This window comes from Lissotriton helveticus, chromosome 2_2 (genome assembly GCF_964261635.1).
Source record: "Lissotriton helveticus chromosome 2_2, aLisHel1.1, whole genome shotgun sequence".
Lineage (NCBI taxonomy): Eukaryota > Metazoa > Chordata > Amphibia > Caudata > Salamandridae > Lissotriton > Lissotriton helveticus.
The window spans coordinates 415,364,586-415,381,147 of record NC_136060.1 but is presented as its reverse complement, the minus strand read 5'-3'; the positions used below and the strand labels follow the sequence as shown (position 1 = coordinate 415,381,147).

Below are 16,562 nucleotides of genomic sequence, written 5' to 3'. Positions count from 1 at the left end.
CTACATTTATATAAATGGGAATATGCTAAAAGTCTGACACGGATGCGGCCCACCAGGACCAACTTTGGAGAACCCAGAATCAGGTCATGTTTATGATTTTTGCATTTCGTGAAGTTACAAATAGTTGAATTATTTTTTCCATCACACCTCAGGAGAACCTTCACTGCAAAAATCTGTTTCTGTTAGAAAATTCTCCCTTAAAAAGCACAAAATAAGCAAGAAAAACATGTATGGGTGTTTCATTTATTTTGCAGATAAATTAGCCAACAAAATGGTAAGTTTCTGTTTTTTTCTCCATTAACACACTTTTTGAAGATCTCATATAACTTCAAAGAATGGTGTGGAAACTCACATTACACAGACCTGAATATACACAGACACCTATTAAGATAGCATATAATGGGTGTAGTCATTTATTCCCCAGCATTAGTTCCTAGAAGTGAGGGAAAGCAGATGCATCTAATCCGCACAGGATGTCGGTATGTTCACTGTTATATATAGCACCAGTAAAAAGGCACATTGGTGAAACTGCATAGTAAGAGCATCTGATTTATGAGTCTCTTTTCACTACAACACACTTGAGATATGTCTCCCTTCTCACTGTGGAGTTAAATAAAGGTGGCACTAATAACACCCATCATATGTGAAATTGGCGGGAAACATCCCTTATCATGAAGCGGGAAACACGCTGTGCCTTTGCAACGCTGGCAAAAGAACAAACGTGTCCCTACCACTCATTCGCTTAGCACGAAAGTCATTACAATGCCTTGCTTTAAGGGGCGAGTTGTTGGACTGGTGTTGGATTTTAAGTCCAACACCTTCCCTACTGTTGGGTAGACTGGAGTTAGAATAGTAAATTATACTATTCCAAAGTCCAGCGCCCTCCCAAAGGCAAGTCATTGTAAGGACCTGTGTGCTTAGGAACTCGTCATAACAACACATTTGTTCTAATGTCAGCGTTGTAAAGGCACGCGTGCTAAACGCATGCAGGAATCCGACACACAACCAAAATTGGCTACAGCCACTTATTACTGCATTGCTCGATGGTACTCAATTTATTGATATCAGAATGATGAAAGGATCAGTAGGTCAGGCCAGGTTTTGAATCTGTGATCTTCAGGCCCATGAACAGGTACTAAACCCACAAGTCTATCTCACCACCCATGCCACAGTCTCCTTGGGCATGTAGAAATTGGCAGTACATGTTTTTATGACATCACAGTCGAGACCGAATACATTTTTGTTAAGAGAGCTTCATCAAATGCCAATAACCTGGATCCCGAAATAATCCTTTGTCGATGATGATGATGGGATGGTTTTCAAGTCAAGTCCCTCTGTCGCCCTTTATGTGCAGGTGCGTAAAGGTTTGATACCTACAGTTGCCTCCCATTACCAAGATTACTCAACAGATTTGAGGTAAGATTATTTGGGTCAGCCAACACGACTAAAATCCTTATAAGAACCCAAAGTGTGTAGCTGTCCAATGGAGACGAAAGTGAGTAATCAGTGCTTCGGTTGTTTCTTTGGACATTCCAAAATACTTTTTAAGGCACTTTTATATCAGTCTAGGCGCTCTGTGGAAGCTTTGGCACAGCAGCAACTGATTGTTTTCTGGACTGAAGATAAAGTCGAAACAGTGGCAAAAAGAAACAAGGGATAAATAAATTACATAGTCTTTAGAGATGACTGGATTGAAAACCAGATAAAAGGAAGGGAGAACCAAGTGTTTTTTCTCCCAGAAGTCCTGCAGCTGAATAGCAGCAACCTTAAATTATCTCTATCAGAAAAGGGTCACAACGTTATTTTCACAAAGGAGGGGAAAACCCTGTTTCAGAGTCCGTTTCAGTCGCGCTTGGCACACGTCATTCCTGAAAAACAAAACAAAAACAAATTATAATGGAATTTGTGTTTATCATTCATACTCAGACTGAAAAGAGAAAGTTTCATATTAACAAGGAATTACCCTAAAATAGAACATGTTGACAGTCTTGGAAATGATCACCATTGGTATTTAGATAAAGACACAAGTAGCCCCAGGGAGGCCTTAGTATGAGTGGCCTTTTATTTGGGAAGTAAACAACACCTGGTATATACCAATACTGCAGAATGCAGGATAATTTATTTATTTTGAAAGTTTTATAGAGCGCGAACAAGACCCCCAGGGGTATCAGAGCGCTGTACAGAATTGTCATCAGCAAATATACAAAACATAGAGAAAGGTAAGTGAAGTTACAACCTGTGGTAAAACATTCAAGAATAGAGAGTGGTGTGTATCAAAGGACCCATAGAGCTCTCCGACTAAAACATCATACAGTAGAAAGAACTAAGATGTGTATCAATGAATTGCTTCCCAGCTCGGCCTCGGCTCTCCAACAACAGTTTTTTAAATTTTTAGTATAGATTTTTATTGACATTGAAGAAAGACAATGTTATACATCTCAACACGTAATATACAGAAAACATTCGATCGACCCCTCACCCCCACCCACCTCAGCCTGCTCTACCCGGACAAGTAGTACTGGTTCAAAAACAAAACATTAATGACATGAGTACATCCGTAAGGTTGATATGGAGTCGCGAGTACATATAGGTCCACGTAGAAGTGAACACTGAATGGCACCTATTCCAAACCCTGTCTTACATCTCACTTCTCAGTCTCACACCTCTATCGCACGGGGGTATTGCATTCGGGGGCTCCTGGAGTTCGGCCAGCATCGCTGCCCATACCTGTAGGTAATCTGCCAGTTTGTTGTCTCTACGAGTGCGTCGCATATGACTTTACTCAGCCACCGCCCATTCCTCCATATCGCTTAACCCTTCAGACACCGTCCGGGCTATGGGAGACAACCACCTGATCACAGGCACAAATATGGTGACAATCACATAGAGATGCTGCAACATGCTCCTCCAGACAACAAATGGCATCAGATTTCACGCGAAACATACAGACCAGGGTGTCGATTCCGATCCGGTAAAATGCGCTCCGAATCGTCGTACGGGGCATTTTTTCCCCGTACGAATCGTATCCGTAGACGTCCCGTACGTACGATGAAGTACGATCCGTACTAGGTGCCGAACTCCGTACGAGTCGTACAGGACTCCGTACGACTCAAATCTCTGTACGAATCTCACTCGGAACCCGCTGTACGCGACATCGCGGCTAGTTTTTACGACCCAGCAAGTACGATTCGTATCTGGTACGCACCGTACGACCCTTTTCCTACGGGAGCTGAAAACAGTCGGAAACGCACCGTTCGCGCCGAAACAGGTACGGAACGCCCCCCCCAGGGTATGGGACGTACCCCCCATGATCACAGGGGTACGCGCCGAACCCCTGTGATCATGCGGGGTACGTTCCGTACACCCAGCGTACATGGGGTACGCGCCGTACCCCATGTACGGTGGGTGTACGGCACGTACCCCATGTACCCTGGGTGTACGGCACGTACCCCGCATGATCACAGGGGTATGGCGCGTACCCCTGCGATCATGGGGGGTACGCGCCGTACAGTGTGTAGGTGATCATGCGCTTTTCCGTACGAATCGACGTGTACCGTACGAATCGCGTCCAGGTCGGCCGATCGGGATCGGAATCGTCCGGTCGTACGGCATCCGTACGAGTCGTACGGAAACGGCTCCGGATACGAATCGTACGGACGGGGATTTTACCGGATCGGAATCGACCCCCAGGTCTCCTCATAGCAAGTACCAATCCCAGGAGGATAAATTTCCTGCTTAACATTTTTTTCTTGCGGGCCGGTACCATATCCAACAAGTATTGGCAGACATCCCTGGGGATGGTCCAACCCATAGCTGCAGAGAGGGACCTCAAAATGGTCTTCCAGGAGTTATCTAAGCCAGGGCTCCCCGAGATCATGAGTCAGCACCCTGTCCGGCACACCGGGGACAGGAGGAGGTCTATTGTGACATCACTCACCAATGACCTCCATGAACTCGGCTTGATGATGAATGTAGAGACCCTCTGATTTGCAGAAGACATGTCAAATTCTCTGCGGGTTACCCTACACTACCTCCATAATACAATTTATGCGAAGGAGGTAATTCCGCTGATGGACTTTCCACCAGTAGATACTTCAGTGGGAGATGAAGCACTTGCTCAACACATTAGAGAATATTGCATGCTTTCTAAAACTACAACCTGCAAAACTCAGAACCTTGTAGTGTTTTGCAACGCAGACTTTGCCATTTGTACTTTATGCATGAAAAAAGGTTAAAACAATTGTGAGATAATTGTAAATTATGAAGCGGGGTGAGCTGGAACCCCAGCTCGGTTCTGGGTTCGGATTCTCTCACGAGAGACTCCGCCCGAACACATCTTTTGCGAATAATAGGTACACTGAGTGAAGCACATATACTAAACTTTAGAGACTTCTGGTCCTAAAGTTTCTTGTAATAAATCCAATTTTAGAAATGTCTGAATGAACAACACATTATTGTTGTGCCTGATTTTCCACGCTGATAAAAGTTCTTCAGGGGTGTAATGTGATGGTGAAGTAAAACCACAAATCTTGAAAGCAGTGCAGTGTTCACAAAGTGTATCACTACCCCAAAAACTATTGTAAGGAGATGTGCAACTAGAGCTTAAGGCACAGTCAGTTTTTCATCAGATTTTGTGGCAACCTCAGAAATGTGGGCAGACGCGGTGTTGGTGGCAGAAAGAAGGAGTTAGGAGGATAATGGTGTAATTTGGGAGTGCCATTTTTATTTATGAGCAGGGCCACTGGGATTATGCGGTTTCACAACTGCAACATTTTCTGCATGTTAACAGATAAGTCACCGTTGCCATATAATCCCTCATTTACTGCATAATCTGCAGATTTTAAGAAAAATTTGTTTCAAGCTCAAACGGATCAAAAGGTACTAAAAATGCAGCAACACATGCTGATGCACACTGGACGGCCCTTCTCAAGGGTTGGCTGGTTTCTTCCTGTTGCTTCTTGCTCTATTTAGGTGTCAGCCTGGTAATAACGAGGGGAAAGTTCAGCCCACTGTGTTAATGTGTAAAAATGACAAAATAATGAAGGCTGTCACAAAATGTGCCACATTACACAGGTAATTTGCCTTTTATTGCTGCATAATGGAGTACATCTGGCTGCATAATTTGGTCATATCCTGCCCCATAATTTCAGTGGCCTGTTTATGACTTTGGTAGAGAGCAGCGTTACTTGCCAGATGACGTCAGCAAATTAAGCCCTGAAGTTATGGGCGAGTGGATCACCAGTGCAGTCAGACTAGCACTTAGGAGGTGACCTTGTCTTCCACTCCTGTGTTAAACGGGGCACAGAAAGCAAGCATTGCCAAAGCCAATTGTTTGGAATGGAATGTAGAAGGACAAGTTGGCAAGGAGACTAAAAGCCCGTGGACAGAAGAAGGGCTTGGTCAGAGGCAAAGTTACACCGTGGTCAGTGGAGGGCACAAGCTGGCAGGTGGAAAGAGATAGGGAGTCACATGAAATAGATGGGCATAAATGTGTGGAAGTAATTTACACTGTGCACATTCACCAATGGCTTTATGGCGCTAGGACGGAGCGAGAAAACAGTTTATTTATTTATTTTATTTAATGCGATTTTATACAGCGCGAACTTTACCCGAAGGTGTCAGAGCGCTTTACATAAGAACCAGTTGCAAAACATAAGGACTAATTACATAAGGACTTAATTACATGCGTTACATAAAGATACAAACAGAAAAAATTGCAAATGTACAAGATGTAAAGTCACACAAAGAAGAGACTAGTGATTAGAGTTATTTCTATATACATAGGGAAGGGCTACGCATGGATATACTCTAAGAGTCACATAGCAATGGTAGAGAGTACAAGGTCACCAATGGCTTTATGGCGCTAGGACCAAGCGTGAAAACAGTACAGGTCTTGGACACAGGGCGCATGTTCAGGGAGGACCAGGGGCATGCTAGGCATGGGGGGGGAGGGTTAGGACCATAAAGCATTGCGGAAATTGGACACAGGCAGGTGGGCACTGAGATATAGGGTCCTGGAGTGGGAGTCACAGAGTAGGAAAGACTCGGAAGTACATGGGCACGAGCAGGGATGAGTGGTGGGAGGCAGAGATTCCGCTCCACTTGCACCCTGCAACTGGTAATCAGGACCATAGTCACATATTCAAATACAGAGAGGAGAAAATCTACTTTCTGAATTTCTTGTCATTCCCTAAAGGAAAGAATGGCTTGACGTCAGATTGCCTCTCATTTTGACTGGTGCAAAATGTTTGTTTTGACAAAAAGCAGTTTGCCTCGTTCCCATTTAAGCAAGCAACAGAAATGGTGAAACTGGATTTGTACTATTTTTAGCACTACTACAAATTTTGTAATTTACACATTACTGAAGTTTTGATGTTCTTCGTCCTTTTACATTTTTGTCTTAAAGCAACTAACTGCTAATAGTTAATAATTCGAAGTTTTGCCTTTGCTCATGATCTGTGGTTCCAAACATATTGTTGACAGTGGTCATGAGTAGTAGAGGCCAGGGGGCTCAGTAGTATGGCGGGCAGACTTTGTCCGCCCGCCATAGCCCCAGGAAACGGGACCGCCCGCAATGTGTGCGGCGGTCCCGCACCAACAATTAGGATGCGCCCGCCAAACTGGCCGGTGCATCCCGCATTTGTAACATTGCGGCGGGCTGTGCTGAAAGCACCGCCCGTCACAATGCCACAAATGCAAGTTGTGCATTTCAATGCACAACGTGAGAGGCACCGTGCGGTGCCTGCCACGTTGTACATTGAAATTACCCCCTCATGTGCACCCACTCTCCCCCCACATTCGGGCCCCCAATGCTGGGAACCGCATGCCTCTCCATGGGGGCGTTGCAGTCACGGAAAGGCATGTCCCCGCATATATGCTAATACGGATGGCGGTGTCTCCCAGACACTGCCACCATGTTAACAGCTTTTCTGCCCGGTTGACTCTTGGACCGGGCGGAAAACTGGTGGACTGTCTTTCCATCCGCCGGGGTCCCGTCCGCCATGGTAATGTGGCGGGGCAAATTAATATGCGGGCGGTGGTTTTTGGCGGGCGGATCACCACTGCCATACGGGCTGTGGCGATCAGCCCTCTATCTTAATGATCCCCCAGGTGTCTAGGTATGTATGTGGAATTTGTGTAGTGTGAACATAGCCAAAGGGCAGCAAAGGGGTGTACAGGGGCAAAGGCAAAAACACAGCCAATAATTGATTGGAGTCGAAGATGGGCTCTGGGAGTAGAGGTCGGCTAGTGCTGCCTTCTGATTCAGGTGTGCCTTAAACTCTATTCCTTCCTAAAGCAGTGCAGGATTTCTGCAATCTGATTTTATTTTGTTGAAATTCATCTTTCACCCTGCATCTCCTTGGCCAGTTCTAGATACAGTTTGGATAATGGCAGATGAGTGGTGAATGGGCTTCTGGGAAATGGTCTAAACATCCATAGGCCAAGCCAGGAGCATTTTTAGGTGAAGCCACTCAGAGCCCTGCATGAGATTATTCAATCATTCATTCAAACAAGGTGCCACTTTAAACAGAGGCCCACTTGTAGCTTGGAAATTTAAGGGCTATTTCCTGCAGAATTATTTTAAAGCTTTGATTATCTTTCTGGCGCTGTATATTTTCTTTGTTCGCTCAAGTTCTCCGTTAGCTGTCTATATGTGAGGAGCAAAGATTCTAAGTTTCTTTGGGGTGGTGCAATGCCGAGTCTTAGATGTATCATGGTTGGTGTGGGAGGAGAGTTTAGGCAGTGGGAATCCGAATTCCTGTAGTGTGGTTTACGATTTTCAGATGTTTCACGGCCCATGAGTGAGAGTTCCAGCTGTGTGACTGAGCCTGCCAGGTGTTTCACTGCAAGAAAATGATGATGCCAGCTGTGTGAATTGGGATTCTCAGATGTTTCAGGCAGAAAATGAGGATTCCCGAGATAAACGTAGATTCTCAGTCTGGTCAATGCCAGTAAAGGAAAAAAACACAGGTGTGAATTCAAATCTCGAGAGGTGATACAGGCAGTGAATGAAATGCAGATTCCAAGATACTTCACAGCAAGTGAATAAGGATTCCAGCTGTGTGAATTAGGATTCCCAGATGTTTCACACAAGGTAGGAATGGTCCAGATACCTCAATGTAGATTCTCGATTGGGTCGTAGATAATGAGGAATGCAAAGGTGTGACTGGAATTCCAGATGTGATGCAGCCAGTACATTGAGGATTCCAGATCTGTGAATGAAGAGTCCCAGATATGATGCCGCCAGTGCATGGAGGAGTCCAGATGCATGACTGAAGAGTCCAAGATGTGACGCAGCCAGTGCGTGGAGGACTCTAGATGTGTGAATGAAGAGTCCAAGATGTGATACAGCCAGTGCGTGGAGGACTCTAGATGTGTGAATGAAGAGTCCCAGATGTGATGTAGCCAGTGCATGGAGGAGTCCAGATGTTTGAATGAAGAGTCCAAGAAGTAATGCATCCAGTGCATGGAGGAGTCCAGATGCATGACTGAAGAGTCCAAGATGTGACGCAGCCAGTGCGTGGAGGACTCTAGATGTGTGAATGAAGAGTCCCAGATGTGATGTAGCCAGTGCATGGAGGAGTCCAGATGTTTGAATGAAGAGTCCAAGAAGTAACGCATCCAGTGCATGGAGCATTACACAAAGGTTTTTTTTTTACCCAAGCAGTCACGGGGACCTGGGCGCTATGTGGTACATGAAAAAGGGTGGTCCCCGCAAGGAGGAAGAATACAATACGAAATTTGAAGTCAAGACAATAACATGAAATCATGAAAATATAGCACAGTATTGCAATTTATTAACAACACTGAACATATCACATAATGACAACTACTTAATATAAACCAAGCAATTAGGGAAGGCCCCAAAAGGGGGGAAGGGAGGAAAGCAAAAGGGGGGGGTGAGCACAACCCCCCCTTTTGCTTTCCTCCCTTCCCCCCTTTTGGGGCCTTCCCTAATTGCTTGGTTTATATTAAGTAGTTGTCATTATGTGATATGTTCAGTGTTGTTAATAAATTGCAATACTGTGCTATAGTTTCATGATTTCATGTTATTGTCTTGACTTCAAATCCAGTGCATGGAGGACTCCAGATGTGTGAGTGAAAAGTCCCAGATTACAGGTAAGTAAACATAAAAATTAATATAACGAAATTTGTTTTATTTGTTGATATGTTTACTTACCTGTAATCGGCCTTATCCCATAGTTTACTACCACTCCCCCTGCCCCTCCCCACGTCACTGCCCGGAAGCATTCCCACAACCGACCGCTACTGATAATAAGCTGTTTTTGTTGTAAGATGTAGCTTGCTGAGTAGTTGCACAATGTAAGTTACAGAAAGTCTGTTAAAATGTTATGCTGTTATATATTATGCTGTTGCTAGTGGCATAGTGTGGGTAAGTAATAGCAACATTTTGAAAACTTATATGAAAGAGGGAAATAATAGAATTCTTTGATGTAATAGAAATATTATGTGTTTAGAGGATTTCTGATAACTTTAGGGTTTGGTGCAGCTGCACCTGCTGCACCATTCAAATCATGCCCCTAATGCCTACAAGATAACTGCATTTGTGACTGCCACCTTAGTAGTAAAAAATAGCAATATTTGGTGTTTAGAGGAGTCAGGGCCGGACTGGCCATAGCGGGTCCCGGGCAATTCCCCGGTGCGCTGCACGGGTGGGGGATGGTTTTGGGCCCCAGGTGGCCGGTTTTGTTACAGGGCCGTTTTTGCAGCATAGATGCAAAATCGGCCCTGTACCAAAATCGGCCGAAAACCAGCCCTGCAAAGAGATCAGCTGCACCTCCAAACCCCCGAGTGGGGAGAGGGGGGGCCGGCCGAGCACTTTGCCAAGGCCTGTTGTGGCTCCCAGTCCGGCCCTGAGAGGAGTTATGACAACTTTGGAGCCAGGTGTCTCTGCACCTGCTGCACTATTCAGATCAAGATCCAATTGCCTGTAAGGTAACTGCACTTGTGACTGCCTGTTTAGTAGTTAATTATTGCAATATTTGGTGTGTAAAAGGGTTCCTAGAGTTTTGGGCTCCAGGTTCACTGCCCCTGCTGCACCACTGAAATCATAACACTACTGCTTGCATGGGAACAGCACTTGTGACTGCCTGTTTGGTAGTAAAATATAGCAATATTTGATGTTTAGAGGAGTTCTGACAACTATTGGGCCCAATGCCACTGCACAGCAGAACCATTGAAATCATGATCCTAGTACAAGCTAGATAACTGCACGTGTGACTGCTTGTTTAGTAGTAATATTTAGCAATATTCTGCATATAGCGGGGACACGGAAGCCTTTGGCCCCAGTGCCACTGCACTTGCTGTACCATTCAAATCATGACCCTGTTGTCTGCAAGTTAACTGCACTTGTGACTGCCAGTTAGTAGTAAAAGCAGCAATATTAGGTGTTATTGGGGTGCTTGGAGCTTTTGGTCCTGGTGTCTCTGCACCATTGAAATTATGACCCTATTGCCTGCTAGATAACTGCACTTGTGACTGTCTTGTTTGATAGTAAAATTTAGTAATAATCTGTGTTCGGTGGGGTTCCTAGAGGTTTTGCCCCCAGTGTAACTACAACTGCTGGGCCATTCGAATTATGCCCCTTTTAACGGCAACTGAACTGCAATTGTGACTGCCTGTTTAGCAGTAAAATATAGCAATATTAGGTGTTTGAAGGAGTCTTAACAATGTGATGGCCCGCTGCCACTGCACCTGTTGCACCATCGAAATCCTGACGTCTGTCCTGAAAGATAACTGCACCTGTTTATTTGTAAAATATAGCAATAATCGGTGTTTAGCGGGGTGCCCAGAGCTTTTGGTCCCATTACTACTGAACTTGCTGCACTATTGAAATCATGGCCCTAGTGTCTGCTAGATAACTGCACTTATGACTGCCTGTTTAGTAGTAAAATATAGCAATAGTTGGTGTTTAGTGTAGTTATGACAACTTTTGGCCCCGGTGGCACTGCACCTGCCGCACCATTTAAATCAAGCCCGTTTTAAATGCAGTTGTGACTGTATAGTAGTAAAATCGATTTGATAATGCCTACAAGGAGCAAAGAAAGTACTGATGCATGAATTGGAAATGCCACAAACGTTCTAAGGCTAAAGCATCTGCTTTATACAACCAAGTAATAAAAAAAAGCAAGCATTCCAGCATACTGTTAAAAGTTGTCTTCTTGTTCCCTGGGAAGAGTTATTATCTTATAGTTTAATAGTCCCTGAAGTATGGGCAGTGAGTGGGGCTTAAACAGTGTGAACAGCTTTAGTAGAAGATGAATATCATAAATGCGTGCAGCCAGGGGAAGATAAGTATCTGCAAACAGTAAATGCTATGCAGCCTTAATGTAAGGAAACAAGTTCCACCCACTAAAGCGGATTGAGATGAGTACTTTGGTCTTGGGAACTGATAAGAGAAGCCCTTTTTAAGATATATCAAAAACAATAGATTTCACAAGCACCGTGCAAGCACTGTGCAAAAAAAAATAAAAAATGGCTGAACAGAATTAGAACGTATTCAGCAAAAAGTAGGAACTTTATTCAGAATTATTGCTTTGATTTAATGTAAATCTGTTCAGCCATTTTTTCAGAAATTAGCATTCAAAGAGGGGCTCTGATTGGATATGAATGGGTTAACCCTCAGAAAAAGTTAAATGGATTTGGATGCTTGGTTCTGAGGGAGCACCACCTGAGGCACTGGGGTATCAAAAAACATTCAATACAATTACAAGGAGGGTCTGGTCCCAGACCAATTCTCACTGTGCACAGCCGAAGGTCGTGTACTGTATCTCTGTATTTATGTGATGTTACTAACGCCTCCTCCCTGTTTTATTGGCACATATAGCCATGTACTGTATGTATTTATGTATCAGTTACTAATGCCCAGCTGCTTTATTGGCACATACAGACATGTTCTGCATTTCTCTATTTATGTGATGGCACTAGTGTCCAGACAATGTATTGTCACAGACAGACATGTGCTGTGCCTGTGTATTTATGTGGCAAGTTAGTGACACCCTATATTTGTATTTATGTGATGTGACTAACACCCAGACGCTTTATTGGAACATATAGATGTGTGCTCTATCGCTCTATTTATGTGGTAAGCTACTAACGCCCATCCACTTTATTGCCACATATAGCTAAGAGCTGTGTAATACCCAGACACTTTATTGGCACATATAGACTCGGGCTCTATGTCTATTTATCTGGTCAGTTAATAAACCCCAGACACTTTATTGGCACATATCGACGTGTGGTCTATAATTATGTGGTAAACTGCTGACGCCCAGGCGCTTTATTGGCATCTATGGAGATGCCCTCGGTCTCTGTGTTTATGTGGTAAGCTATTGACACCTAGTGCTTTATGGGCATATATATAGATTAGACATGCGCTGCGTCTGTGTATTTATGTGGTAAACTACCGACACCAAAGCGCTTTTTATTGGCACATATAGACCTGCGCTGCGTCTCTGTATTTATGTGGTAACCTACAGACACCTAGGCGCTTTATGGGCATATATAGAGGTGCGCTGCGTCGCTGTATTTATGGTAAACTACTGACCCCAAGGCACTTTATTGGCATATTTAGACATGCGCTGCGTCTGTGTATTTATGTGGTAAACTACTGACCCCAGGGCACTTTATTGGCATATTTAGACATGCGCTGCGTCGCTGTATTTATGGTAAACTACTGACCCCAAGGCACTTTATTGGCATATTTAGACATGCGCTGCGTCTGCGTATTTATGTGGCAAACTACTGACGCCCAGGCGCTTTATTGGCATATATAGAAGTGCGCTGCGTCTCTGTATTTATGGTAAACTACTGACGCCCAGGCGCTCTTTTGGCATATATAGAAGTGCGCTGCGTCTCTGTATTTATGGTAAACTACTGACGCCCAGGCGCTTTATTGGCACATATAGACATGCGCTGCGCCTCCGTATTTATGTGGTGAGCTACCGACACCAAGGCGCTTTATTGGCACATATAGAGATACCCTGCGCCTCTGTATTTATGTGGTAAACTACTGACGCCCAGGTGCGTTATTGGCACATATAGAGATAACCTGCGCCTCTGTATTTATGTGGTAAACTACTGACGCCCAGGTGCGTTATTGGCACATATAGACATGCGCTGCGCCTCCGTATTTATGTGGTGAGCTACCGACACCAAGGCGCTTTATTGGCACATATAGAGAGATACCCTGCGCCTCTGTATTTATGTGGTAAACTACTGACGCCCAGGCGCTTTATTGGCACATATAGAGATACCCTGCGCCTCTGTATTTATGTGGTAAACTACTGACGCCCAGGTGCGTTATTGGCACATATAGACATGCGTGCGCCTCCGCTTCGAAGCGATGAGTTCTCGCCGCGGCGTCGGGCTCCGGCGCCCGGGCTGTTCCTCATCAGCCAGTTTCCTCTCACAAAGACCCCTTTCGCTGGGCTTTTCCTCCTGCTGGAGAACAGCTGCTCTCAGTGTAGGATCCCGGCCGCCGCCGCAGCCGCCGAGGCCCTGGAAGTGTTTTTTTGGAACAGATGGCCAGGAGAGAGCTGGGGAATGCGCCAGCAGAGAGCTGGGGAATGTGCCAGCTCCCGCGGTGACTGAGTGCTTCGGGTTCCAGCTCGCGTGCCTTTCCCCTGCCCTCTGCCCTCAGTGGCGCCAGCAGGACTTCCCAGCGAGCGCTCTGAACATCTGGAGTCTGGGCCTGCCGGGGAGGGGGCGGGGCGCGGGGGCGCGCGCTCTGGATGACAGGCTCTGATCAAACGAAAGCGCCGCGCGCGCGCGAGGCCGGGCCCGCCAGCTGCAGCTCAGTCCGACCCCGGGCCCGGGGCCGCGCGCGCCCCCGGGAGCGGCGCGCGGAGCTGCAGAGAGAGTCCTGGCGCCTATGCGTGGCACTCTAATATTTAATGAAATAAAAAATAGTGGAAGGCCTCCAAGATGATTAGGAGCTGGCCACCTGGGCTGCAAATGGCGGTCTGGTGTTTCATTTTATTTATTTATTTTATTTTATGCGTTTTTATAAAGCGCGGACTTCACCCTAAGGTGTCAGAGCGCTTCTCAATAGGAACAGTAGCGTTAAATGAGGAGAAAATGACAGGTGGGCATGTTACATAAGCAAACGATACGTTACATGAGGCAAAAGTGACAATTGTGCATGTGTCAAAAGCAAACAAAATACAAGAAGAGGTAGCAAATGATAAGTTACAAGAGGAAAAAGTGACATGTGTGCTAGTTACATGTTGGTGTTGATTCCACCTCATGCTTCTTTCTTCCCCAAGTCACACTTCATCTCTGTTTAAGGCGTCCTTGCGGGTTCCTTTTAATCCCTGCTTTTTTTAGGTCTGGGTTTTAACTGTTTAAATTAAAGACCTATTGTTAACAATATCCATAGAGTGGCTCTAGCTCAGTCTACTTCAACCATTGGCTTTCTGCGTCAGACCCTTCCAGACCTTGACTTGAGGCGTGATCAGTCACTTCTTGGTGCTGCCCATTACAGCACTCATCTCTGACCTTATGCTATGGGCAACCTGGAAGTGTCCTTCTTGCGCCGCTTGTGTGGTTGCATTGAGCTTCCTAGACTTCAAAATCCGAGTTGACTCCTCTCTCTCTTGACATTCAAGGATAGTTGGTGACTGGACTGTGTTAACCACCTTCATTTGTTTTCTCTCTCTCCCCTGCACTATTTACCTATTTTTCATGTTGTATTTGTTATCCCTGTTTTGCTTCCTTACCGCCTTCCTACTATGTATTGCAATGTTCTTCTGTCTTTACTAGGTGTATGTAAAGCGCTCTAATACCCGCGGGTCAAGTTAGCACTATATGATACTTTTTAAATAAATCAAATAAAAATACATGAGGAACAACTAGTCAGATAAAGCCTTCTCAGTCCTCTCTCCCAGGAGCCCTACTTTAATGTACCAGCACAGCATGTCTTATGTCAGAACACTAAACACAGACCTATTTGCTATTGCAACCTGTGCAGATAATAATAATAATAATAATAATAATAATAATAATAATAATAATAATAATAATAAAGGGAATTTGTAAAGCGCACAGCTACCTCGAGCGAGGTGTCCCGGCGCTAGCGTGGAAGTCAGCAGAGAAGATCCATTTCTAGAGAGTGTCGCTAGACGGGTAAGAAGCTTGGATGCAGTCTGGGGCCACCAAAGGTAGTTTCAGATTTTTGGGGTTACATCTGGGGGCAAACTTGCTGTTGGAAAAATCTGGAGAGTTACGAGGACACCAATGCCTCTTGCAGTCCCAGAGGGCTGGGGCAGACAATCACCCGAGGCAGAGCCTTAGACTGATTTAGCCCCAGTCCTGTTACACAATCTCCTGATTTCCCAAAAAGTCAGTCCACCTCTGTTTGTCGCTTTCAATACATCATGTTGGAGAATTTCCTGACAATAAGGGATACAATAATGGTTTTGCTAATAATAATTCCCTTTAGTTTCTAACCTATCATTTTAGTCTATGAAGTCCTATCTGTACGTTAATCTGCTATGTACTGCTGCAGTGCCAAGAAACCTCGGTGAACAAGCGCTATAAATAATAACATAACATAGTACTACTAATGATGACTTGAATGAAGTAATCAATCTATGGCATGTAAAGTGCTGTAAAACATTATGCTTCTCAAAGGTACTCACTTTATCTCCTTGGGTAGGATAAAAGATAGAGAGAGCTGAGCACGGATTTCAACTTCTCTATATTTGGGAAATTATAGCCCATACAGAGAGTCAGTTTTACAGCTGCAATGCCTAACACAATTCAGTGGAAGAGATGATCTCTGGGGAGAAGGGTGAGGGATCAAACAGAAAAGAACAGCTGCGATGAAAGATGTCCAACAGCTGCGTCTACGTCTAAGAGATCAGACAAAATATCATTGTGACTTAGTAATTATTGGAACGTAATGAACCTTTTAAAGAAAAATCTGGAACTATGGTTACCCTTTAAGCTTGAAGCTTTGTCTGTAAAGTCCGGTATTCTGCGTCTCGTACAAAGTGTGACACGTGTGAACCGTGCATACCTGTTAGCTGCTAGGAGTTACTAGTGGGTGGGGCCAGAAGGCGTCAGAGGACAATGGCGTACAAAGAATATCTCTGCATCCACATGCAACAAGTAATTGTAATTGTATTTATATATCTCCTACTATCCCTGACGAGACGTCAAATCGCTTTTTCGGCGAGTAGAACGTGACTCCGGAACCCTTAAAGGATTAGCGGTGAAATACTATAGTGAAATATGACAGTAATTTGAGGGGTGGATATGTTAGTCTGGTATTTGGATTGAGAAGGATAGTGGAGGGATAGAAGAGGGAAAAGGTTTCCATTTATATAGCACTTGCTACCCCTGATGAGGTGTTGAAGCATTTTTTTGGGCGAGTAGCACGCTACTCTGGAACTCAGAATAGTGGGGAATCGATATAGGGAAATATGAAATTAATTTGAGTGGTGGACATGTTAGTCTGTTATTTGGTTTGAAAAGAAATAGAGTCAACATATAGGTGAAGATTCAAGGGCCTTTACCAAGAAGAAGGGGGTAGCAGT

General features: G+C 44.8%; 1 protein-coding gene across 1 annotated transcript in view; it reads right to left on the bottom strand.

Moving 5' to 3' along the window:
• Positions 1 to 223: 223 nt before the first annotated feature.
• The window catches only part of ATOH8 (atonal bHLH transcription factor 8), a 58,782-nt gene continuing 42,443 nt past the window's right edge, over positions 224 to 16,562 (bottom strand). Inside the window, exon 3 of the mRNA XM_078678655.1 lies at positions 224 to 1,868. Coding sequence (XP_078534781.1) covers positions 1,863 to 1,868 — 6 coding nt within the window. The 3' untranslated portion in view covers positions 224 to 1,862. The remainder of the gene's footprint in view (positions 1,869 to 16,562) is intronic.